Raw genomic sequence first — 25,470 nt, 5'->3', positions numbered from 1 at the left:
TGACAGAACTCGTGGCGTGCATGGACTCCTCCATACACTGCGCAAATCTGCGCTTCACCTTATGTTCCCCTAACATCAACTGCATTTCCAGCAGGCTTCTTGTGGTCGCAACCAAAGGCCAATCATCAGTGGAGGCTTGTACCCCAATGGTCCTTGGAGTGTCTGGGACCTCAGCTGTCACTGCCACCCTCAACTGCTGGGACTTGAGTGTGCTGTGCTCATCAGAATATGGCCCCAAATTGAACTGTGATCCTTCTGTGACCCAGGTGGGTGTACCTACGCTGACGGAGAGTGCAGGAGAGGCAGGTGACAGTGCATCCTCTGGGTCACCAGTGTCATCGTCCTCAGGGGTGGATTCTTCGGTCTCCTGGAGTGGCTGACGTCTAGGGTCTGGATTGTGGGCACCTGTAAAGGAGAACAAAAAGAAACACATTAAGATCGTCTACAGAGTCTGCACAATTTCTCACCTCGTCCTAAGCACCCATTATGGCAGCACCAGGTTGGATCCATTCTCACTCTGCTGCCTTGCCACTCCAGCCACCCTGTTCTCTTGCAATCTGGAGGGCTTCTTCCTCAGCAGGGGAGAGGATCTTGGGATCGAGCACACTTCTACCCATCTTCACCCTTTATTTCTGATTATGGGTCTGCCTGCCCTGCAGGAGAAAGTGAAGATTTAGTGATTTGACAAATGCTAACTGACCTCCTTGTCCCTTGTCTGCATCCATCTTCCATCACACCTAATGGCCCAATGTGTTAGGTTGTATCCCATTGCTCACTCAAGTCAAACTGCCATACGCTGTGGCCTCAAGTACCATACAATCCTGAAGTTGATCATGCATTCACCCGCCCAGCTTAACTGTGCACTCACACAAATACATAGCCTGATGCCCATTAGAGACAGTCGCATGCTAATGTGACACTTACCCAGGCGAATCGAAGGAGGCCATTGAGCCTTTTCTGGCACTCCACCCATGATCTTCAGTGTCTCCACCAAAACTTCTCTGTGATCTCCATCCAGACACCTTACTTAGGCAGGGGTGTCTCCTGTTGCCATTGCTCAGGGAGAGCACCTCCCACTGTCCCCAGATGGCCTGGAGGATAACCTGCAGGGAGGCACTAATGACTTTGCTATGATATCTCAAAAGTGATGTGAGAGGCTTGGATGTGATGGGGTTGGTTGGGGAGGGAGGGGGCACCCCAGGGCATCAATAAAGATTATCAGGGTGGAGGGCAGGGGAGAAGTTTAATGGGTAGCAGAGGGATGAAAGAGTTCAGAAAAAAATGGCTTTTGCTTTTAACAAAAAGAGGTGGTCAAGAAAGTTGTGGCCTTGATGCAGAGCCTCCATGCTTGTCCAGGTGGTTATTTTAAAGACTGCCTGATCCTGTTGAATTGTCACTTGATGGCGGGATCTTCCAATGGAAAACTGCCCCGGCCATGCAATTGGAGGTGTTTCACGTACCTGCTGTTAGCCCATTCACATGAATCTTGTGTGTGCCACCCTCCGACACAAAAGTGGAAGCATTTCTGGTTCTGCCACCAGGAACGGCACACCACCAATTAAATTCCATCCTGCGAATGCAGGAATGTTCACAGCTTTCATTGGATGATTCAGAAACAGCACCCTTTGTTTGGTCAAAACAAAGCAGAAGCAGATGACCTAGATCCATTCGGTCTGGCATTTGAGAGAAACATACAATTCACCTGACGAATTTACAAGCAATTACAATTGCCCCAATTTCAAAAGACAGGACTAAAGAAGCTAAACTTCACAACAGTATTCCATGTCCTGTGAATAACATGGTGGGCGATCCACAAATACAGTTAAGTACTGCATACACAATAAATTACGTTAGAGGTAGAATGCCATATAGGTATAATAGATTATGGGTGAGGAACTAGTCCTGGTCCGGTTTCGATGCTCTGAATGGCCTCCTCCTGTGCTGTGGTTTCTACAATGAAATCCAATTCAATGTGGGGGGGAAGGAAGATCCCGTGTGTTCTGGTCTCTATGGATGACCCCAGGCTCATCCTGTGAATAAAGTTTCCTCAGAAACAGTAAAGGCCATCATCAGACTTATTCTTTTCCACCTGATCACACACATAATTCCTGACAGGCCCGACTGTCCGTCGGTGTCTCGCCTCCAGTTTCACCCCAATTTCGTTCCCAAGTCAGCTCCGCCGGCGCACAATGAGAGCGTCACTGCCCAACCGTGTCCAGCCTAATTGGGTCCCTGAATGATGACGTCCATGCCGTTCTCGGCGCACGCGAGCTGAGGCAGGGTCGCGCTGTGATGACCCAAGACTGGTGACGTGTCGCACGGCAAGATGGCGGTGGACATCACGCTGCTGTTCAGAGCGAGTGTGAAAACCGTCAAAACTCGGAACAAGGCGATCGGGGTCAATGGCGAACCGGTCAAAGAGGAGATCCTGAGGAAGGGGAGGACCCGGGCTGAATTCACAGCCCGGGCTAGAGAAGTGGTGAGTGCTAGAGCGAGAGAGAAATGTAAACAGTGGAGGAGGATATGAAAGAATTCTACAGAAAGCAGAAAAAACTTGCATTTCTGCAGCACCCTCCGCGACTACTGGATGCCCCAAATGTTCTACAGCCAATGAATCACGTTTGAAGTGTAGCCACCATTGTAATGTAGGAAAAACAGCACCCAATTTGTGCACAGCAAGCTCCCATAAACAACAACGTGATAACGTGGCAGCCTTCCATCTGGTCAATGATAGTTTGTGCCACGGTGGTCAACTTTGTGTTAAGCATCACCTACTGTGGCTCTGGCGTCACATTGTTAATGCTGTTAGATAGCAGTATAGCAGCATCCTGGACCATGATCCTGATGCTGATGGTCAAACCAAGCTACATCAATTCTCTCATGAGGTCTTGGTGCACCATCATCTTGGATCTTAGGCGAGCAAGGCTTTCCATTAGTTCTGGTATGTAAGCAGGTGCTCTCTGTGGTTGACCTGACGGTATATGACAGCAGCAAAGAGAACAATATGCCAAAGAGGGTCAGTGCCAGAACATAATCCTGTTTGACTCCACTGCAGATTGCAAAGGGCTCCAAAGTTGCCCATGATAGCTGACCGTACCCATCGTGTTGTTATGGAAAGAGGAGATCACATTGAGTAGCTTCGGCAGGCAGCCAATTTTCTCCAGCAGCTTTAACAGACTGCCTCTGCTCATAAAGTCAAATGGCTTGATGAGGTTGATGAAGACAATATATAGTGGTCTTCTTTGTTCACTGGATTTCTCTTGCAGCCGCTGGACTGAGAAGATCATGTCAATTATAGATCTTCCTGTCCTGAAAGCACACTAGAATTTGGGGTAGATGCCAGGACCTGTAATCTGACAAGGGCAACACAGCAAAATGCTTTTCCCATGATACTCAGCAGGGAGATGCCTCGATAGTTGTTGCAATTGCTATAATCACCCTTGTTTTTGTACAGGGTCATAATATTTGCATCACATATATAAGAAATTTACAAATGGATATGGATAAGTTAGGTGAATGGGCCAAAATTTGGCAGAAGGGAGTTTAATGTGGATAAGTGAGAGGTTATCCATTTTGATCGGAAGAATAAAGAGGTGGCTTATTATTTAAATGGAGAGAAACTTCAGAATGCTTAGTGCAGAGGGATCTGGGTGTCCTCATGCATGAATCACTGAAAGCTAGTATGCAGGTACAGCAGGTAATAAGGAAAGCAAATGGAATTTTGGCATTTATTGCTAAATGAATAGAGTATAAAAATAGGGAAGTGTTGTTGCAACTGTGCAAGGCATTGGTGAGACCGCACCTGGAGTACAGTTTTGGTCCCATTACTTGAGGAAGGATGTAGGGTGGCTCAGAGGAGGATCACTAGATTGATTCCAGAGATGTGGGGCTTGTCTTAGGAGGAGAGATTGAGCAGTTTAGGCCTATGCTCACTAGAGTTTAGAAGGATGAGAGGAGATCTAATTGAGGTATATAAGATGCTAAAGGGGATAGACAAAGTAGATGTGGAGTGAATGTTTCCCCTTGTGGGGAATTCTAGAATGAGAGGCCATAATTTTAGGCTAAGGGGTGGTAGATTTAAATCAGAGATGAGGAGGAATTACTTTTCTCAAAGGGTCGTGAATCTGTGGGAATTCACTATCTCAGAGTACAGTGGATGCCGGGACGCTGAGTAAATTTAAGGAGGACATAGAAGGATTTTTAATTAGTAACGGATTGAAAGGTTATGGGGAGAGGGCGGGAAATTGGAGTTGAGGCCGAAATGAGATCAGCCATGATCGTATTGAATGGTGGGGCAGGCTCAAGGGGCTGAATTGCCTACTCCTGCTCCTAGTTCTTATGTTCTTATATCCTGGGACACTGCCCCTTCCCTGCAGCAGAGACAGAGTAGTTGGTGTAGATGCTGGAGCAGTGCCAGTTTCCCGTGCTTGATGAGTTCAGGCTGTATGGCATCAGTACGTGGAGTTTTGCCCATGGCAAGTGAGTCAATAGTTCTGCTAAGTTCCTCCACTGTGGGTTTGATATCCAGCTCTGCAGTGACTATGGTGTCTTGAGCTTCCCTAGTGACAGTGTTCTCCCGAGAGTAGAACTCAAGCTAGTGTTCTACCCATCTCTCTAACTGTTTATTGCAGTCGGTGATGACCTCCCTTGCCTTTGCTTTCATAGGAGCTGTTTTCTTCACTGATGGAACTGTTGTCTTTTTTATCCCTTCATTCATACCCCTGACATTCCCGCGTTGATGGGCACCTGGATATTCTGGCAGAGTTGTAACCAGTAGTCATTGGCACACGCCTAGCAATCTTTTGGACTTTACATCATGCAGCTCTTTAGCTCACTCAGAGTTTTCTTGTTTGGATCTCTCTTGTAAGTAATGAGAGACAAGAACCCACATGATCTCCTTTTTCCTGTGTTGTTAGTTGAGGGATAAATATCAGCTGGGATGCCAGGATAACTCTCCTGTTCTTCGAAAAAGAGCCATATATGTCTGTCTGAGAGGGCATACAAAGCCTCAGTTTAATGTCTGTACTGAACTGAAATGTCAGCCTCGATTTTTAGGCTGAAGTCCTGGAGCCCCCAAGACTCAAAGCAAGGGTGATACCATAGCTGGTCCACAACTGACACAGGAGTTTGCAGTTACATGCTATCACAAAATCCAAAAGTCCTTCACAACCAATGCATGGTGTTGAGCTGCAATCACTGTTGCAGTGGCAGCCATCTTGCACAAAGCAAGGCTCCACAAACAGTACTGAGAGAAATGACGAGTTAAGGCACTATATACCATACTGGTAGCTGTGATAAAGACACAGTAGTAAGAAAGAAAACCTTGCATTTATATAGCACCTTATCATGCCTGACATCACTTCGCAACCAGCGGTTGCTGTTGTTGATTTATCTTTAAAGTGCAGTCAGTCGTGTTGACAAACATGCCAGCCATTGTGTGCACAGCAAGGTCCACCAAGTGCAAATGACTAAATAACCAGACAATTTATTTTGGGTGGTACTGGGTTGGGGAAGGAATGTTCAACAGGATACTGAGAGCACCACTGTTGTTCCAATCATACCATGGAATTATTTGTGTTGACATGAGTTGGCAGATGGGGGCTGAATGCAATGCCTCATCCAAAAGTCAGTTGAGAAGTGCAAAACACACACTCAGCACCTCACTTAAGTGTCAGACTAATTTAAGTGTTCAAGTTGAGTATGACTTAAACTGATAGCATTCTGATTCAGGTAAGCGTGCTACTAACTGAGCTAAGTTAACAAGAGTTGTACATTTTGGTGGGTGGGAGAGGGTGCAATAAAAATGAGAGAGTCTGAATTGTAAATAGTTCCCCTCTTCCTCTCTTTGCCTGTTAATTTTTTCTCGCTAGAGAAAGAGATCTGTTTCTTCATATTCTGTTAAAATTTGAATATTCTCAAACAATTGCTGGATGAATAACTGAGTGGGAACAGGACTTTGATTTCAATCAGTACAGTAAGACATAAGTAATTGATTCACAGAACTTAACTTTGTGGAGGCATAACAGTGATTTTTGTAAACTGTTTGGATCGACAGCACAATTCACCTTTAAAGTAGTCTTTCAGGTTTACCTTATACCTACAGTTTAGTACCTTGTATATTTCTGTAGGATTGCCTCTGAATTATTTTATTACAACTCTGAAGAGACACGTTTATCCCTTTTTCCTTCCAATTAATTCCTCTACAGGAGGCATCAGTCACATTCTCTTCTCTGCACTGCACCAGGCATTTAGTTTTCTTATCAGGCCTTGATCAGAACTGGATACAGTAGTTAAGGTGCAGTCAAGGCAAAGGACAATACTGTTTCACCATGACTTTCTCTGTCTTGTATTCTGTTGTTTTAGCTAAATAGTTAAGCTTTGTTGATTGCTGTCCCAAAATGATTGGGCAAGTTGAATTTCACGAGTACAAATAGCCCTATTTCTCTTTCAGCTTCAGCCATACATTGCATCATGATCATTATGACGTGACTATTTTTCTTTCATTGTCAAACACTTATACTTTTTGGAACTTTCTAGAGATAGGGGTCACTGTTTAAAATTGAGGGGTCGCCCATTTAAAACAGAGATGAGGCAAAACTTTGTCACTCAGAGGGTCGTGGGTCTTTGGAACTCTCTTCCTCAAAAGGTGGTGGAAGCAAAGTCTTTGAAATTTTTAAGATAGATGTGGATAGATTCTTGGTAAGAAGGGGCTGATGGGTTATCGGGGGTAAGTGGGATCCAGATTTCATGTTACTATCAGATCTGCCATGATCTTATTAAATGGCAGAGCAGGCTAGATGGGCTGAATGGCCTACTTGTTCATGTAAATTTCATTTGCTTCTGGTTTTAGCCATTAATAAGTTCTTTTTACCTCATTTTGTAATACCTTGGCTGGTTTTACAGATGCAACAAAGGAGCGTAAAAAAGAAAGAATTGCATTTATTATGTGCCTCTCACAACCTCAGAATGTCCCAAAATACTTTACATCCAATGAAGTAAGTTCAAAATATAGTCACAGTTGTAACATAGGAGATGCAGCAGCTGATTTCCACATGACCAGCTCCCGCAAATAGCGATGTAATTATGACCTCACTCCTTTTTTTCAAAAGTCTTATCAAAACCTATGTGCTTGACTGTGCCTACCTCATACTTGACTGAAGTACCAGACTCTATACAATTCCAAGATCATTGCTTTTAGAGCTTTGATATGGCCTTAAGTCTGAAGTTGTAGATTTCTTGGTGTTCCTGGTGACATACTGCAGATTTTACTGAAGTTAGGGGCTAATGTAACTGAAGCGCAGAATCTGTTCTCTAAAAGTTATTGAGTAAATCATTGCATGATGGAATCTTTGACCTATTTGAGATCACTTAATTATACCATAGTAACATTATCTCACAATATTAGAATATTTTACTCCACAGTACATAGGTACAATGCTGCTTATTTCACCCCACAAGGTCAACTTCAGCTTCTTCCATCTCCTCTGCAAACCAAAACCATGCTGATGTTTGGGTCGATGAAGAATTAGTGATTAGTTGACAGATGATACTGTTGAAGCTGAACAAGACTGGTGAAACAAAAAAAAAATTAAAAGCAGAGTGCAGTTTTTCCTAACCCCGCAATGGACTTTATTTTGCAGGCAAGCAGCTTATATTTGTGTTGCATCTGCTAATCTTTAGCAGTGACATTGTGATGGAGTGTCTAACATTCTTTTATCGTTTGCCATTGTTTGATCTCGCAGCTTCAGAGCAAGCCCTGATATCAGAGACTTAGGTCAACAGGCTTGATGTGGTGGGAGTGGGAAAGCATCTGGAAATAATAGTACAAATATTGTAGAAGAGAAGAAGCAGTCATGAGCCAATCAATGGAGATGTTGATGTTATCATAGGTGGCAGGCCTGACGAGCAAGCAGTTGCCTGTAAATTCTTCTGATACCCCCTGATGGCAGACGGTAAGAGGAGGAGAGTTTCCTGGTCAGCTATACTGCAGAATGCAATGGCAAACCACTGCAGCATTTGCCAAACATAATCATAGACCGATCCATTGGAAGTCCATGGTTGCTAACAGCCTCTTAGGGCACGGTACCTGAAGGGGATAAGTTTGTGAGGGAGCACTTTTTTTCAGGAGCTGATGATGAGAATGGAGACCTTTAAGTCTGGCTGAATAACATGGAAGAGAAGAGATCAAGAGAACCCGTCAGCAATGAGGCTTTGTGTGTTCTGAAAACATAATGACAAGATTGGAGGGTTGGCCATGTGGGGTTGAGTTGGTGTGGAGGGTGAAGTTGAAGGAAGCGAAGAGGGCAAGGAGTTAGAGGGAGATTAGGAAGTTGGAACTGACAGGCTTAGCTGCCAGTCAGGAGCAGGCAGTAGAAGCAGGTAGGTCTGATTCCTAACTTTGGGGGTTTTGTATGGAGGAGTGCTTGGGGGAGACCTGGAGAAAGTACTCCTGCTCCTCCTGACCCACAAGCACTGCTGCTTTTCACTGCTGGGTTTCCCAAGAGCTGGGAGACCAGGAGGCCACTGTTAAACTTGAAAAGTAGGTTAGATCAGAGGCTGCCAGCCTCATTTTAAAATCTTTAAATTGTCAATCACCGTCCTGGGAGCTACTTGACTGCTTGCCCCTTATGCCACCTCTGTTAAGCCAGGAAACTGGCAAATTGGGGTCGGCTTCGAGATTTAAAAAATTTTAAATCTGATCTGACCCCCCATTCACTTGCTTTTGTGGGTTAAAATTCATCCTAGTGGTTCTCCACAAGTTTAAATGGAGCAAATTGTGACTCATCCAGGACTGGATATCTGACAAGCAGACTGATAACATAGAGGCTGTGGAGGAGTTGAGAGCGGTGCTGATGAAGTAGAGTTGAGAGCGTACATGTGAAATCTGATGATGTTGCCAAAGGACAGCATGTAGATGAGAAATAGGAGGAAGCCAAGAATAGATCGTTGGAAGCCTTCAGAACTAATGGGTGGGGCAAATAGAGAAATATTTGCAGAAGATTCTCTAGTTACAACTGGACAGGTGAGGGTGGAACCAGGAAAGGGCAATTCCACTCAACTAGACAAAGGAGAAATGGCATTGGAGGATGATGGCATTGGTCAGCTTTGGCTACAGAGAAGTCAAGATGGAATGAGGAAGGATAATATGCAATGGTCATTGTCACAGAGAATTTAGTTTGTTACTTTGATTAGGGCCATTTTAGTGCTGTGGCAGGAGTAGAAACCAAATTGCAGAGGTTCAAACATGGAGTTGCAGGAAACATGAGCACAGATTGTGGAGGTAACAAAATTTTCAAAGACTTTGGAGAGGAAATGGAGGTTGGAGATAGACCAGTAGCCATGATAAACAATTTGAAGGTACTTTTTTAGGAGGGGAGGATGATGATAGCAGATTTGTAAGGAAGAGGAACAGTACCTATGGAGAGGGAACTGTTACAGTATCAGCATCATGTGACGCCAATGCATTTTTGTAAATGGATGCACTCTTTACTCCAAACTTTTCACTTTGCTGGAGAAGCATTGTACTGGTAACTGTGAGCAAACCAGTGGGTATGGTTGAAATTGGCAGTATTTGGCTGGTTGAGTTATCAGGAGTCCTGTGGCTTTGTACAGTGGTAGGAAAGTGATTTTGGTGAGTTATGTTGTGTGTTTTTAGATTGGGAAACTAAGTTGAACTGATTGTACAATTTATCACAGTGAACAGATGCTGCTGCTATTACTGCAAATAGTATTAAATTGAAACAAATTTCAGTTTATTTCAATCAAATCGCTGCTTGCTCCTACTAAATAATAGAAGGCATTTTAGTTTCCTTATTATTGACTCCTTGGGACGTGTTAAATATTGTTTTGCCTTTTGTTTCCTATGGCAAAACACTAAACTACCTTTTAGGGTTATTTCTTGGATTAGCTAGGATCTCTGACAGAGAGCTTCTGTACACTAACTATTTACTATTTACTGCTTTTGCTATAATGCTTTTGTGGTCATCAAAAGACTTGGTTTAAAAAAGGATCTTTGCAACCCATGGTGAATATGACATTTGTCTTTGAATTTCAAATTGGCTGTGTGAACTTTACATGTCCTGAGCCAGCTGCCTATATAGTGCATCCCTTAGTTTCCCAGATAAAATTATTTTGCAGGATTTAAACGTTGTTGGCAGGCCAGCAGTTAGTGTCCATCCCTAAAAGCCCAGTCAATCAACTCCACTCTGGAATTTGGCTCTTTTGTCCACATTAGACCAAGGTGGTCCTGGCAGAAACCAAACTGAGCATTGGTGAGCAGGTTATTGGTGAGTAAGTGCCACCTGATTGCACTGTTGACAATTCCTTCCATCACTTTGTTGCTGATGATTGAGTAGGTTAATAGGTCAGTAATTGGCTAAATTAGTTTTGCCTTGCTTCTTATAGCCCTACTTTTATCAAATGTGTTTTTAGTGGAAGAGTACTTTTTTCCCTGCTTGCTGCTCATAAGCATTGTAAATTTGGTAGTTTCTAAGAAAGGAAAGTACCTTTAGTTTGCATGGTCTAGAAGCTGAGCTGCCTCTTGTGTGGAATCCATGGGGATAAAAGAGGATTTACAGTGACCACAGCTTTGCTCCTAAGCCTTCTGCAATAAATGAGACATGTATTCAGTTAGGCTCTTCCCTTCAATGTAGTTTTACTTTCAAAAGGAAAAAGATCACAATCTTTCTCTAATACCATTCGTGTTGATAGTTGTGCAGTTAGGTAATCTCAACCAGAGCAAAAGTGAGTGAAACCACCATTGGATTCATCATCCCAGACTATGGAGAGGGTACATAAAGTGCTCGAGATGCCTTCTCATGGAGTTGTCCATTTTCCTTGCTGGAAATATTTGTGTCTGTATTCCTGGGTCATGGGGTTTGGCAGGATTGAGAATGGCAATGATGCTGTCCAGAGATAAATAGCCTGCTAACGTGCACTTTGGATCAGGCATGAAATGATGTCACTTGTTTGAGGCCCTAGAGGGCCACCAACCTTATGGACTACATGTCAGTGTGAATCACTTGTCATCAGGAGAGGGGGAGAAAGAGAAGATTTGGGGAAGAAGAAAAGATTACCATTGCAGCCCTGCAGATGGATTTTCTTTTTATTTTAGTTGCGATTTGAGTAAATTACTTGCCATTTTCTTATTAACTTTCTTTTTCTCCAGCTCCAGAAAGCAGACTCTTATGGTAGTATAGTTTCATGGTGCAGGACTTTTTGCGTTGCCATTATTTATGTGCACTCTGTGGAACCATCACAACCTACCCTTTCCAGGCATCTTGCAGGGATCAGCAACAGGAGCACTAGCTTCTATTTAGAAGTTTTCTTTGTGTCCTTCTGTTTGTTCCTCCCCTTTCCTTGGGTTTAGAGGTACTGAGACCTAGGGCCAGATGCTTGTGGAGTTGGGACCTTTAAAGATGGTGTGTGGGACCAAGATGCAGACGTCCCACCCCCATTTTTGACAGGTCCAATTTTTGCCAGCAGAAGAAAGGGGGCTGGACATGAATAACACAAGTGGGAAACTTGAACTCAGGAGGTCCATTTGAACTCAGACGCACCCCATTTGGCTGTTGAAAGGGCCTTAACCTGCAGTGTGTGAGTCACAGATTGATGAAATAGCCGTAAACGCTCCTGAATGGTGAATAAGGTCTGTATAACTGTCATGATCTGAAGGTTGTTTCAAATCCCCTGCTGTTTAAACTTAAAAAAAAAACAGGCTTTGGCTGTCCTCGGGAGTAAAATTAAAACCTCTGCTGGACCTGTTTGATTAACAGGCTATCTGGTGCAGGTTAGAAAAAGTAGCGCCTGATTATGCAGTTTCAAGAGAGTTTTTTGTTGACATTTCCCCAAGAGCTTTAACTATGTCATTATGAATGTTTGGCTTAGTTTCAAAAACTACAATTCTCTCAGCAGGGGCTTCTGAGATTGCAGTTTGATTGACTGCTTAAAGAGCTTACTAAAAGATGAGCTGTCTGTGGGGTCTAAATAATAGTTTGTTTGTTTTTATAAGAGATTAACCACTTGAGTATTAAAAGCTTTGGCTTTTACGAATATGCAAAGTGAGAGCTATGTTAAATTGTTAGAAGTTTATTTTATTTCGCCATCACTTTGCTCCTGAGGTCTGTCCATGATGGATACTGGGTTGGCATGGGGAGTATGAGGGACCATGTGGGGTGGGTGGGGGAACATTAATTAGCATGGAGATGGCATGGGTATTATGAAGGGCCATGGGGAAGTGGGTGGGGTGGTGAAGGGGGATGAGGGCTAGAGGGCCAAACACCCTCTGAAACAGATGGGTCCCAGAGAAACGAGATGGGCCCTCTAACCAGCCTGCCTTGGCACTCGCCCGCACCCCACCCCTGTCTGCCTATGCTTTGCTTCTGCAGTCAGCAGGCCTGACTCGATCTCACCCTCGCCCTCCCAGAGCAAAAATCACACAGAGCTGGGCACTTTTTACTTTACCGTTTTTGAGGTGGGTCCAGTGATTTGTGAAATTTCCTGACTCAATCTACCCGACACTAATCTGGCCACTATTGTGCTGCTTCTAAGAGCCCAAGCTGAGATGAGCTACATTAGCATGGGCTTGTAATTTTCCCAGCCTATGCTCATGGTCTAATATTTCACCTTAAATTTTGCCTATGGAGTGTTTAAACTTTAAAGAGTGCTTCGTCATATCTGAAATGACTTTAGGAAGTTTGTTTTCTGACCTGGTTTCTTCAGAATCAGCTATTCATGATTGTGTGAGGTTCACCATAATTAATGTAAGGATTACTGTTTCACTGCCAAAACAGATGCCACTTCACCGCATACAATCCACATACACTTGTTGTAGTATGCTATGTTTTCTGGGAACAACCCAAGATATTTTCCCAAGGTGTGCAACATATACCGTTCAAAAATTCCCACTGTGATCCCTGGATACTGCCTACCAATTTGTGGTGGCAATGGGGTATTAGGATAGCTGGAGGAATAGCAATCCAATTAATTTCCATGCCTCTCCATCTCTAGTATCCATTTGCTGTACAAAACTGAGCAGTGTGTTTTCAGAACTGCACATCAGGTTTTCATCTTTTATATAGTATTTCCTTCTTTGTATTTATTCAGTAATGAATAAAAAGATGCCTGTTTAGCTGCAGTTTATTCATTATGCCACTAATTGCTTTGATAATGGTGAAAGAATTTCAGAAGTGTTTATAACCTAATGTGGCTACATTCTATAGCTTGTTTTCTTTAAACTTGTTTGTTTTTTGGTTGTGGGAAGTAATTGGATTTGCTCAACAACAGTCATATACTGTGTACACCAGCAGTAAATAAGTCTTATCTCGCCTGTAATTTAATCAGCTCTACATTTTCACAAGATGGAAAGTTACTCCTGAAATTTTAACTAACCACTCAGTCTCTTTCAGATGTTGTGCATATCTAGCATTTTCTCTACTTATTTCTCTATGTTCAGTTTTTTTGCCCTGCTGCTGGTAAGACTGCCCTTTGGGTAACATGTGACAATTCCTGCAATGAAAGGAAGAAAGTCGTAACCAAAAAGCTTTGCCATGAAGGCTGACCCTATTCATACAATAACAACTTGCATTTATATAGTGCTTTTAGTGTGGCAAAAAATGTCCCAAAGTGCTTCACAGGACGCAACCCTCACCCCAACATGACTTTTCTGCTCGAATTGTCTTAGTTTAAACATTGAGAAGTTCAGTGCCTCAAAAAGGTGCCAGTATGTCTTTGGTTTAAATTAACAGCAAACTTAACTCTCCACTAAACTTCTGTCCTATTAGTGAAAGTAGATTATCCTTCTGCAGAAATGGATGGATGTCCTGTGTTGTTGCTTATGGAGAGACAATGTATGGAATAACACTGGGGTCAGACAGGAACAGAGACATAGAAAGGCATTGCTGCGCTTAGATCTTGCATGCATAACCTACGAAATGTCAGAATGGCTTACTGAGGTAAGCGTGGTAGCTGCAGGAGGAGGGCAGAAGTGAAATCCTAGGCACTTGACAACAAATAGGCCCCTGGGGAAAAAAATTATTGTCCAGATTTCAAACAGATGACAGTTTTGTGGGTAAGTTGGAAGATTACTTTTATGCATTCTTTCCAACTTTACTGTATGTGTAAATTTTGGCTCTTAGATTTATTACTACAGTGGGCCTAAGAAACAACATGTTGCTGAAAGAGTTTGGAAATAATTAAGGGGTTTAGTTGGTATTGTGACATTTTTGTTTGTGAATGGTGCCTTTTTAAGAAAAATTTTGCTGGTTACTTGTTTTGCATTGGCACTTTTTGCTGCTTTTGATTAATTCATGGTTAAGATTGAAGATTTAACAGCTAAGCTGTATTTGAGTCACTCATTACTTCTGCTGAGGTGTTGAACCCATCACTCATCTCACAACTGTGGAATTCCTTACCTCCCTTAGGCTGCACTAGATTTTGGCCCCTTACCTTTCCTCAGTAAAAGATCCTCCAAGAATAGAATCAGAAAAATAAACCCATCTTTCTTATGAAAGGCTCATTACCAATCTAAAGAAACTTTAGCCTTTTTATGAAGATGTGGAATGGCCATATGAAATTGAATCAGTTTATTTTCCAGGCTATTAAAAAAAAGTCCACCTACAGTTGTGCAATTTGATTATGATGAGATGAAAGCTGATTAGGAAATAGAATTTCAGAAAGCTACAGAAACCAGAGATTGGAAAAAAAACAAAATATTCTAGTGAATTCTGGCATAAGAAGGTTCTTTCATAAGATAGACAAGGGAGTCAAGGGTTATTGGGGGGCAGACTGAAAAGTGAAGCTGAGACCACAACCAGTTCAGCCATGGTCTTACCAAATGATGGAACAGGCTTGAAGGGCCAAGTGGGGCCTTCTCCTAAGTCCTATGTTCCTACATAAAACAAAAGCTACAGCTGGATTTTTAAAAAAGGGTTGGGATTCCCACCTTCCCCAAGGAGGTAGATGGGGTGCACAATTTGACACCGTCAGCCTCCATACGAGTGCAACGCAATGCTCCTTAGACATTTTGAATGAGGATGTCTCAGTGAAGGATTATGAGGCAAATTATTGTTAATTAAGAAGCCTGTTAAAGCCCTGTTGCCCCTGCTGACTGAAATTCCTAGCCAACGATGCGAGTGGGTTCAGGGTGGGATGGGGAGAATGGGGACTGATGGATCACATGAGGGACTCTTTCCCTCCCTCCCACCCACCCCACTGCTCCATTATGGTTGCTGGGCCACACCTCAACCAGCAGGGCTGCCAAATCTCTGTGGGCTGGGGAGCTTCTCATTCACCTTCTAGCATTAGGAGCCTGCCTGACGTCCCTGTTTGGACGATGAGCCCGGTCCTTGGACTTGAATTGGCTGGAGCATTGAAGATTGTGGTGGGCATGCCTAAGGCAAGCCTTTCAGAGCTGGGAGCCTGAACTAGCTCCTATTTCTAGTTCCCAACCTAGGTTGAAAATTGAAATGTTAACTTCATAAACAAAAAGTTGTTGTATTCCTTTTAAACACAGTCTTGTTTTGTGGTGCAGGGTGAGTTTTCTTCTGTGAGCCTGACTTGTTATCTTTGCTTGGCCTCCCTGTCCCTTTAAAGTAGACAGGCTGGGGCCATTTTTGATCTTGAGACAGAGAGCAGTGAGTGTAAATTCGACAAGTGGATCTAAAAGCAAATTGTCACTAAAAGTAGAGCTCCTTACTTCATTGATATTGATTGAAAACGTCCGTAAATAAATTTGGATTTGGTATAGTCTATTTGATCGTGCACTTATGAATTCTAGGTATTTCATACAACAATTTGGGTTCTCAGCTTGCCTCAAAGAGTTTTTGTTTTTGACCATCAGTACCTTTCTATAATGTAAATATACATGTGTAACAATGTATTATGAGTGAATGTTAATTGTGACACATTTTTGGTCAGGAGAGTCAAATCGTTGGCATGCTCACAAAACATTAAACTCTTTCCTTCCATTTTCCCTGTCTGAGTAAACTTGTATTCACCTTGAAGAAGTACTCACGCTGCTCTTGAGCCTAGCATAATGTGTTTGATGAAGTTTTTGAGTTATTCTGCCTTTCACTCCATCTGAGTAAGCTCCTGGTTTCCACATGCTGCTTGCCCCAAGTAACACAAGGGAAATTAATAATTCAATTGGGCATATTTTGGGCATGGAATCATGCAATCCTCCAGATGGAAGCCATTCGGCCCAGCTTGACTCTGCTGGCTCTTTGAAAGAGCAGTCCAATTGGTTACACTCCCCTGCTGTTACAGAAACAAAGCATGAGCATATGTTGCACATTGCTTTATCCCAGCACCATGATTCTGAATTACTGATTAAATAAGTTGAAGGTGGATTGCAATCTAAAAACAGAAATTTTGCATTGACACATTCTCAGTTATTTGTATGTGCATCTGATACACTTGAGTATCAGAATAATGTCCACATCTCTTTTTTTGTTAATGCTCCTGTAGGATATTTGCAATGTTATTCTAGGTTCATGTTAAACTTTTCTCACAGTTTTTGCTTGATTTAATTCATTTGAAAAATAACATCATATTAAGTTTTTAAAGAAAAGATATTCTCCAGCTATATGGCCAAATGATTTGGAAATGATGGAACTGTTCCAAAGTCAATAGCTAATTTTCTCTCACAGTGGCCGATCACCAAGTTAAACAACTCTGACATATACCCAGAAACTCAGCACTGCCACAGACCTCTGAAGAGTTTAAGGAGTGCTGACAACATCCCAGAAGTACTATTGTAATGCGACAAACAAAATAAGCATGATTCCGTGGTGCCTGCACATTGCAGTACATTGGTAATAGTAGTGCCTGTGTCATTTTGCTCACACGTTTATTGCCATTAAAGAGCACCTCAGTACCAGTAATGGCTGTAAATGCTGGTTGAAATGATGCAATTGGTAAATTTTAAATTATCACAGTTACAAAAAAACTCATTGATTGTTATTCTGCTGTACTGTGTGATTAGCTTTCTGAACGTGTCCCCAGGTGTGCATTCAAACTGTAATTAAAGACGGTAGGATAAAAAACAATGAAAGGCTTTTCACTATTTGACAGGTTATTTTTCCTCTAATGTTGTAAAAAGTGTTAACACAGAAAGGACAGTTTACTGTAAGAAGTCTTTGTTTCAGTCATTCAACTTGCCAAAAAATTACTGCACTTGAACGTCATTTAAATGTAAACTTCTTTGTTCTGTATTGTAATCACAGAAGAAATCTGTATTTCATTGTTAGTGTAGGCTGTTGTGTATGAACAGGAAAATGTACAGCGTGCAGCGTGCTCCAGAACGGCAAGCTCTTAGTCCAGATCTTCTGTTTTCTGAATAGTCGTACATGGAAGATGCGCTGGGGGACCCCTTGGAAGCTCCCAATCACTGATTACATAGGAGTTGCCTGGGAAGTTTTAACTTCCCTTGGGCAATTACCCTGAGCCTGGATTTCTCCGAAACTCTGATTTAATTACTTAGCAGAATAGGTACCCAAGAAAAGTTAGAAGGATTTAAAACCAGTTCTAATTCCTGGGTAACTATATCACTGACAACACCCCCCCCCCCCGCCATCCCCATCCCCATCCCCCACTGGAGCCCCCAACTACACTCTCCAACACCCCCCCCCCCCAACTACTTCCCTTGACTACCCAACTACCCTCTCCACCCTCTGACTACCCCCTCTCACCTAACTACCCTCTCTACCGCCCCGAATACTTCCCCTGACTACCCCACCCGACTAACCACCCAACTACCCTTTCCATCACCCCACCCCGAACAGCCCTGACTACCCAACTACCCTCCCCTGGAGCTCCAGTCTAAGGTAAGAAAATAGAAGCAGTGTGGCAATCAGACGGTGATTGCTACTCCACGGAAGATTCAGCCCATTAAGTTGAAAGAACGTTATAAACTGCAAAAGTAAAATTTGTTTCAGCCTGAAGATGCCAGGAAAATTACACCTCAGCCTGTGATTCACAGTGATAATACAAAAATCTAGTAAATAATTCCACTTTTATAGTGTCATGGTAATATTTGGCTAGTTCTATTTATCATGTGCCTGAGGCAAAAGTGCTATTGTATCTTATGATTGGTCATGCACTATGGTAGGGAAAATCAAAAGCCAGACTATTATTTAAATGGAGAGAGACTCCAAAAAAGTGCAGCACAGAGGGATCTGGGTGTTCTTGTGCATGAAACACAGAAAGTTTGTGCAGCGAATAATTAAGAAGGCAAATGGAATTTTGGCCGGTATTACTAGAGGGTTGGAGTTTAAAAATGCGGAAGCCTTGTTATAACTTTATAGGATGTGCGTGAGGCCGCACCTGGAGTACTATGTACAGTTTTGGTCCCCATATTTAAGAAAGGATATACTGGCATTAGAGGCAGTTCAAAAGATTCAACAGGTTGATCCCTGGGATGAAGGGGTTGACTTATCAAGAACGGCTAAACAGGTTAGGCCTTTACTCATTAGAGTTTAGAAGAATGAGGGGTGATCTTATTAAACTGGGGCTCTAGTATGTCTTAGTAACTGTATTTACCTACCAAGCTTTTGCATAGGCTTAATGGTGTGAATTAGCACATAATATAAAGCAATAATGGAGTTTGAAAATCACAATCATTCTTTGAACTCCATTCATGAATTTTGAATTTAAATTTGTGCATTTAGTAAACTTTTTCTTGAATTTATTTTTGGGAATTTTTTTCCCAAATTGACACTTCAAAAGGATAATGTGTATAGAATTGTACTATAATCCTTCAAAAACATGACTGAAAGGAATATTAACTATGCAGTATGGTCACATGTTTTCTGCATGTTTATTAGAAGCTCTGTTTATGAAAATGAACAACTGTTGGCTGGTACAACTGGTTTCACAGTAATACTGAGGGTTGACTTAGTTTAGAAATATTAAGAGCATCTTGGAAATGTTGCTGCACCCTTTAAGTCTTTAGGTAACTTTCCACTCTGACATACAGTGTGCTATAATGACGTGCAGTCTTAAATATTTCTTCCCACTAATGTCTAAAACTTGAATAAATAATAGATGAGTTGTGTCTGCAAAAAACAATTATGATCTTGGCTCTTTCTTTTTTGCAGTGAAACTGCATGGTTTCAGTAGGATTTGCCCTTTTGTAATTTTACCAACTTTGTCCGCATGTTGACGTTGCACAGGCACTCGGCACTGGGCCAGCAGCAGTAGGTCTTGCAATGTCTTGTAAGACCTGAAAATGAATGGGTTTTTTAATGACTTTTGTATGGTTTAATGATAAAACTTTAAACGTGCCAAATTTGCTTGTTCAATTATAAACTACCCACAACTTTAGATTAGTTTACTGAGTCCAACTGTGTAGTTCTGCAGAGATAAGCAGTGGTGGTGGAGGGGAGTGGGGATGGATCAAAATCCAGGACTTTTCTTTCTGATTAAATCAGTTCTAAACCAGTAATATGTTAAGCACCTAAATTACAATGAGAGTTTTATGACTGGTTTCTTGCATTTCTAAGTTAACAATTGAGGCACACATGTAGATTATATATAGAAAGCTTACTTTATACTTTGTCTTCAGTAACATGTAGGCAGTTTTCCTGCGGCTTTTTTTCATCCCTATATTCCTTGCTTCTGGTACCATCACTCTAATCAATTAATGTTTGTTCTTATTGCATTTGCTGAACACCATCCTTATACAATGCAGTCTTCACCTTATCCGCTGTTCCAATTAAAATGATATTTCCTTTAAACTTGTGATGCTTTTGTAAATATTTGAATGATTATGTAATACTTTTAATTAACAAGATCAACAGTTAGTTTCTCCACCCTCCCCTTCTCCTTTCCCTTATTTTTAAACCTGATCCCATGTTTTTGAAATAGTGACTGCAGCTTGCGATTCTGTATGTTTGAAAGACGACTCATACTGTAGCATGGTGTAAAATTGACAAGGAATGGCCTGCAAGCAATTAAAATGTGGTCCGATTTTTACTCAAGTAAAAGCTCCCTAGCTATGATTTTAGACACACTCAGCAATAACATTTTCTTAATATTTAACAGTTTCTGTTAGAAAACTGATACTCTCATGAGAGTGTGATTAAAGAAACCGCCCCAGATGAAGTAAACATTAAATTAAAAGTGAAGTTATAATAGTTTGCTTATAATATTAAACAGATGTGCCCTTTTTTGAGATCGTATTTCTTATTCCATGCTCTGCTGTGCACTATTTCAGGGACAGCTACAAATTTTTTGACAATTAGAAAGACTTAAAAGCCTCTATTCACAATTTCCTTGATTCTGAAGTTACTCTGTCAAAAACATTTTAAACAACTGTCCGGAAAATGGAAAAACACTGAAGTTTGGAACTAATAGCATCAGGGTCAAGCTCAACTCAACACTTAACTACTTTGTATATGTTACACTGACACTATGGCATTATAATGTACCTGTGATTTGCAGGCTGCTCATTTTTTCCAGTTATCTTGAGTCCTGTTCTGTTTGACACTTAAGACAGGAAGAAAAATCTAAGGGGTGAACTTTTTAAAAAATATATAAACCATCAGTTCTATTAAAATCTGAAACAAGACCATATCCATTCCAAATTTGTGTTCCCTTGCTTTCAGTATAGCTGCACCCAAACAACATCCAGTTTGTGCTTCCATGGGGTTACCATACCAATGAGAAATGCCAAAGTGATGGTGACATATTTGGATTATATTTTATTTTAGAAAGTGTATCTTTTGCCAGTGTGAAAAAAGAATTATGCAACCCCCTTCCTCACCAATATTCTCCCTTTTTCATTTCAAAGCCTTGTTTCATGCTGGGATGCAATTCAGTGGGCACCCGAAGCCCATCATGTCCAGTGTTGCAGTCCCCCTAGAGGCCGATAACTTTACAAAAAGAAAGGAATCCCTATGATGCCAATGGAAAGAAAACTGCTGGATAAGATTTTACTTTTTAAAACTTTTACTTTAACTAACCAACTAAAATCAAAATAACTCGAACATTAACTTTACAGGTGAAGGATATCTCAAATAAAATTTTGCTTTCAGTAGTCAATACTGCAAAGATACGCCTTGTGGTTACAAGCACTCATATTACTCGCTGCACAAATGTGGGACCACATGCAATATCACAGTCTTTCCAACTCAGCCTCCATTTTGTAGGATTTCTCACTTCTCAGCTGATTATTTCAGCTCTTGAGTCACGTTCATTAGCAGCCTTATTTCATCTGAAGTCCCCGGACATGGTTACCATCAAAAAGATGCATGTCTATGAACCCCCCACACTTGGGCCACAACAGCCCTGATGGCACAGAATCATCAGCGACTCCCTTCTCTGATGCCTTTCAACGGTCTGGTAAACACTGGCACCACTTCAGTAGTGGCGATGGGTATTGTCCAATCCACAATCCCTTGCTCTTCATCTATTCCGTGTTCTGTCCTTTCAAGCCATATAACCCACAGTAAAACAGTCTCTGCTGTATTCTCAGAAACCTGCTTCAACAGCAAGATCTGCTTGAAGATTGCCAAACAGAAAACTGTTCAATTCTGTGATGAATATCTAGTGCATTGTTCATGTTAATATTTTAGAGGTAACCTTTAGTTCTGGGAAGATTAAAGTTTAACTATAGAAAATAGGATAAATGCAACTAAAGCAGCTTGTAGTCTATTACACTTAGAAGGCTGGGGCATGTTGACTTAAAGGATTAGTAGCTAGAAAATTAATACCCTATAACAGCAGGTGGGCTTATTTAGCTGGAGAAGCTGGAGATGTGATGTCTACACTGTTTGCAAATAACTGCAGTCCAGAGCTAAAGTAATTTAAAAGCATTCATTGAACCTGAAAGGCTACATCGTCATGGAGATGGGTGGAGCATAAGAAGGTTCTCTGGTTTCAATTTGTCTGAGTGTTCTACAGCAGGGGAAGAGGATACCAAAAAGGTGCTGTCATTAGAAGTCCTCAGGCAGTTAGGGGCCAGAGAAGCCCTGTGAGCCATTTTAGCTCGGTACAGCTGGGCAACTGGAATTTGGAGAATCCCTGGGACAGTTCCAGCTTAGTCAAGCAAGCAATCTGTGGAAGAGTTGGAAGTGTGCCGGTAATTAGAGACGGGAATGTAGCTTTATGAATCCTGTGGAATGCAGTCTCAGGAGAAGAGATTGAACCATTGGGAGGTGAACAGTCATTGAGGCAGTTCGAGTCAAAGCGGTTCTTGAGGGAATTCAGAGGTTAGATCTTCAAAGATGAAGAGCTGAAATTCCTTCTTAGAGACAGAGTTTTACCGAGATTTTGTGACTCTTAGTGATCAATGGCATCTGGGTAGGCTGCTGAGAAATCTGTGGGATCTGTCTTGGTCGCATCTGCCATTTAATGTGCAATGTGGTATGTTCAACCACAGTTTGCCTGTTAATTCATATTTACCTCATGTTCATCCTGAATGTTAGAGTATAAGATAGATATTGTAGATTGTTTTACTCTGCTGTCTTTTAATAGTAAAGTTTATTTTGTTTGTTTAAAACCATGGAATCTTGTGGCTTTATTCTCTTAGTGGGTAACTCGGCTTTCAAACTTTGTCTGCTTTAAACAAAATAAATGACTGGTCCCTAATCGGATCGTGACAATTCAGAGAGATCCTTGCTTGTTTGCTCTTTGCACAAATTCTCAAAGTTCTGAACTGCCAAATGGAAAAACAAGCTGACCTCCACCCCATTGTAATTAGCTTTCTATTTACCCTTGAGCTGTTCAACACCATGGCAGCCCCTGATCACATGGGCATTTCTTAGAACCTAATGATGTCATAATTAGGAAACCAAATAACCTTCTTTTAGAATACTCCCAAGCAAATTTTGTTCTTGAAGGGTCCTTGCACAAAAGAAAATACTACAGGCTTTTCCCAGCAAATGGGTCATGTCACCAGGTGGCTATTAAACATGTGTGAGCCCAGCTGGTGAATATCAGCAGGATGTTCAACTGTGGAGAGTATCATATCTAAACCTGAGCTACCCAACGTCCACACACATGCATTTTTCATGATAACAACCTGAGCCAAAAGGGCTGAAGACAGATACATGACCTAAATGTCTGACCTGTAAAATCTGTTTGACCCAGTGCACCAAAGCTGAACCATTAGAATAGAGTGGAAGTTGCTGTGTATAGATTATAGAATCATAGAATGGTTACAGTGCAGAAAACAACCTTTCAGCCTGTGCCAGCTCTTTGCAAGAACAATTCAGCTCGTCCCACTTCCCTGCCCTTTCCCTATACCCCTGCAATTTTTTTCCCTTCATGAACTTATCTAATTTCTTTTTGAAATCCTGCATTGAATCTATCTCCACACTCTTTCAAGCAGTGCACTGCAGATCCTAATCAATCACTACATCAAAAATGTTTCTCCACATGTCATCTTTGTTCTTTTCCAATTATCTATCTACCCTGTCCCGATCTCTCATGATTTTGAACACTTCTATCTAATCTTGTCTCCGCCTTCTCTCTATTGAACAACCCCAGTGTCTCTGACCACCATCTCAAAGCACTTTACAGCCAATGTGGTACTTTTTGAAGTGCATTCACTGTTGTAGTGTAGGAAACATGGCAACCAATATGCACTCAGCAAACTCCCGCAAAGAGTAATATAATGAAGACCAGTTAATCTTTTTTTATAATGTTGATTGAGGGCATCTCTGATAGTACAGCGTTCCCTCAACCTCAAGTGGAATGTCAGCATAGATTTCAGTACTTGAGCCCTGGATTGAGAGTAGGACTCAGAACCTTGTGACTCAGAGGTGAGGGTGCTACCAAACTGAACCCTGTAAGTAAAGTCCCACATCCCAGGAACCACTCTGTTGAATCTCTTCTGTACCTTCACTGATGCCTTCAGATCCTTCCTAAACTGCGATGCCCAGAATTGGATGCAGTACTCCAGTTCTGTCCAAATGAGTGTTTTATAAAGGTTCATCATAACTTCCTGGCCTTTGTGCTCTATGCTCTATTTATAAAGCCAAGAATCTGTATGCTTTTTAAAATTGCTTTCTCAACCTGCTCTGCCACTTTCAGTAATTTGTGCACATTTTTGGCCAGGTCACTGTTCCTGCACTCTCTTTAGAATTGTACCCTTCAGTTTATATTGACTCTCCTGTTCTTACCAAAATTTGTGATGCCCTTTCTTATTTTAGAGAAGGTGGAGGGTGCTGTAGACCTCCTCTCTACAAGTGACACCTCATTAGTGAATGAATGAGGCTAATTGTAGCACTTACACTGCTGACTCTGTGTGACTGGCTAACTTTACGCAGACTGGAAACAAAACCTAGTCTGTAAAGCTTTGTGCTACACTGTGGTGCCCTTAACCACTTGCACATAGGGCAGCATGGAGGAGTATATCAACAGAAAATATTGTCTCCTTAACTTTACTAAACCTTTTAAGATCTTCTAGTCCCCTAGTTTTTTAACTGTGACACCACGGTTTTCATAGTTTCATTTGAGTTTAACTGCTGTCACTGTCAATTGTACTCAGATGCCCAATGGAATTGATTTTATTTTGCACTTACTTGGCCTGGTGATGGCACTCTCTTTGAGGCAGAGCCACATAGGTTCAAACATAATCTGGGCTAACATTAGTGTGGTACTGAGGGAGTGCAGCATTGTCGCCTTTCAGATTAACTTTAAAACGAGGTACTATTTGTGCGGGTGTAAAAGAATTTCCATGGCATTATTTTAAGAAGGGCAACAGAATTCACCCAGTGTCCTGACCAACATTTATCCCTCAATCAAAACTTACAAAAACAGATCAATGCCTCATTCATCTCATTGCTGTTTGTGGGAGTTTGCCGTGTGCAATTTTCTACAAAACAACAGTGCCTACACTTCAAAAAATAGATTTAATTAGCTTTGGGATTTCCTAAATATAAAGCTTGTTTTTAATTATTGGGTAGACCAAAGCCTTTGTCTTTGGCTCATTACTTCGGTCCCTGTAACAAATTCAGTTTGCTAGCCTGTGACTCCTTCCCTCTCCCTATCAAAAGTCTTAGACTGAACCAGACTGTTTGCAACCTTAGGGCCGTATTTTCACCCAGTCAGGAAGACTCTGTGGATCTTTAAAAATGGAGGACAGGACCCAGATGTGGAAGTCTCGCCCCTATTTCTGATAGATTCCACTTTTACCAGCAGGGGGACGAGGAATTGAAAAAAACAAGATGCAGTTTCAGTGAGAGTCAAGAAAAACATCTGCTGGACTGTTTTGATAAGCCATCTGGTGAATGTTAGAAAATAAATTACAATCTGTTTTTATAAGGACCTTTGACATTTTTCAAGGGCTATTATTATGTCATTATGAATGCTTGGCTGCATTTCAGAAGCTACATTTATCTCTGCAAGGGGTTCTGAGTTCACAGTTTGATTGATAGTTTAAAGAGGCTATTAAAGAATTAGCTACCTTTGATTAAGTGCCTGAGAGGCACTTCCCCAAAGGAAGTGACCCCTGTCACCTGCATTAAA

At 41.7% G+C, this 25,470-nt stretch overlaps 1 protein-coding gene across 1 annotated transcript in view; it reads left to right on the top strand.

Annotated features, from left to right (window-relative positions):
* The first annotated feature begins 2,273 nt into the window (after positions 1 to 2,273).
* Positions 2,274 to 25,470, top strand: part of stx18 (syntaxin 18) — a 159,454-nt gene continuing 136,257 nt past the window's right edge. Inside the window, exon 1 of the mRNA XM_041187975.1 lies at positions 2,274 to 2,479. Within this exon, the coding sequence (XP_041043909.1) occupies positions 2,327 to 2,479 (153 nt within the window). The 5' untranslated portion in view covers positions 2,274 to 2,326. The remainder of the gene's footprint in view (positions 2,480 to 25,470) is intronic.

This window comes from Carcharodon carcharias, chromosome 1 (assembly GCF_017639515.1).
Source record: "Carcharodon carcharias isolate sCarCar2 chromosome 1, sCarCar2.pri, whole genome shotgun sequence".
Lineage (NCBI taxonomy): Eukaryota > Metazoa > Chordata > Chondrichthyes > Lamniformes > Lamnidae > Carcharodon > Carcharodon carcharias.
Note: the sequence above shows the minus strand (reverse complement) of the source record. Positions and strands in the feature narration are given on the sequence as shown.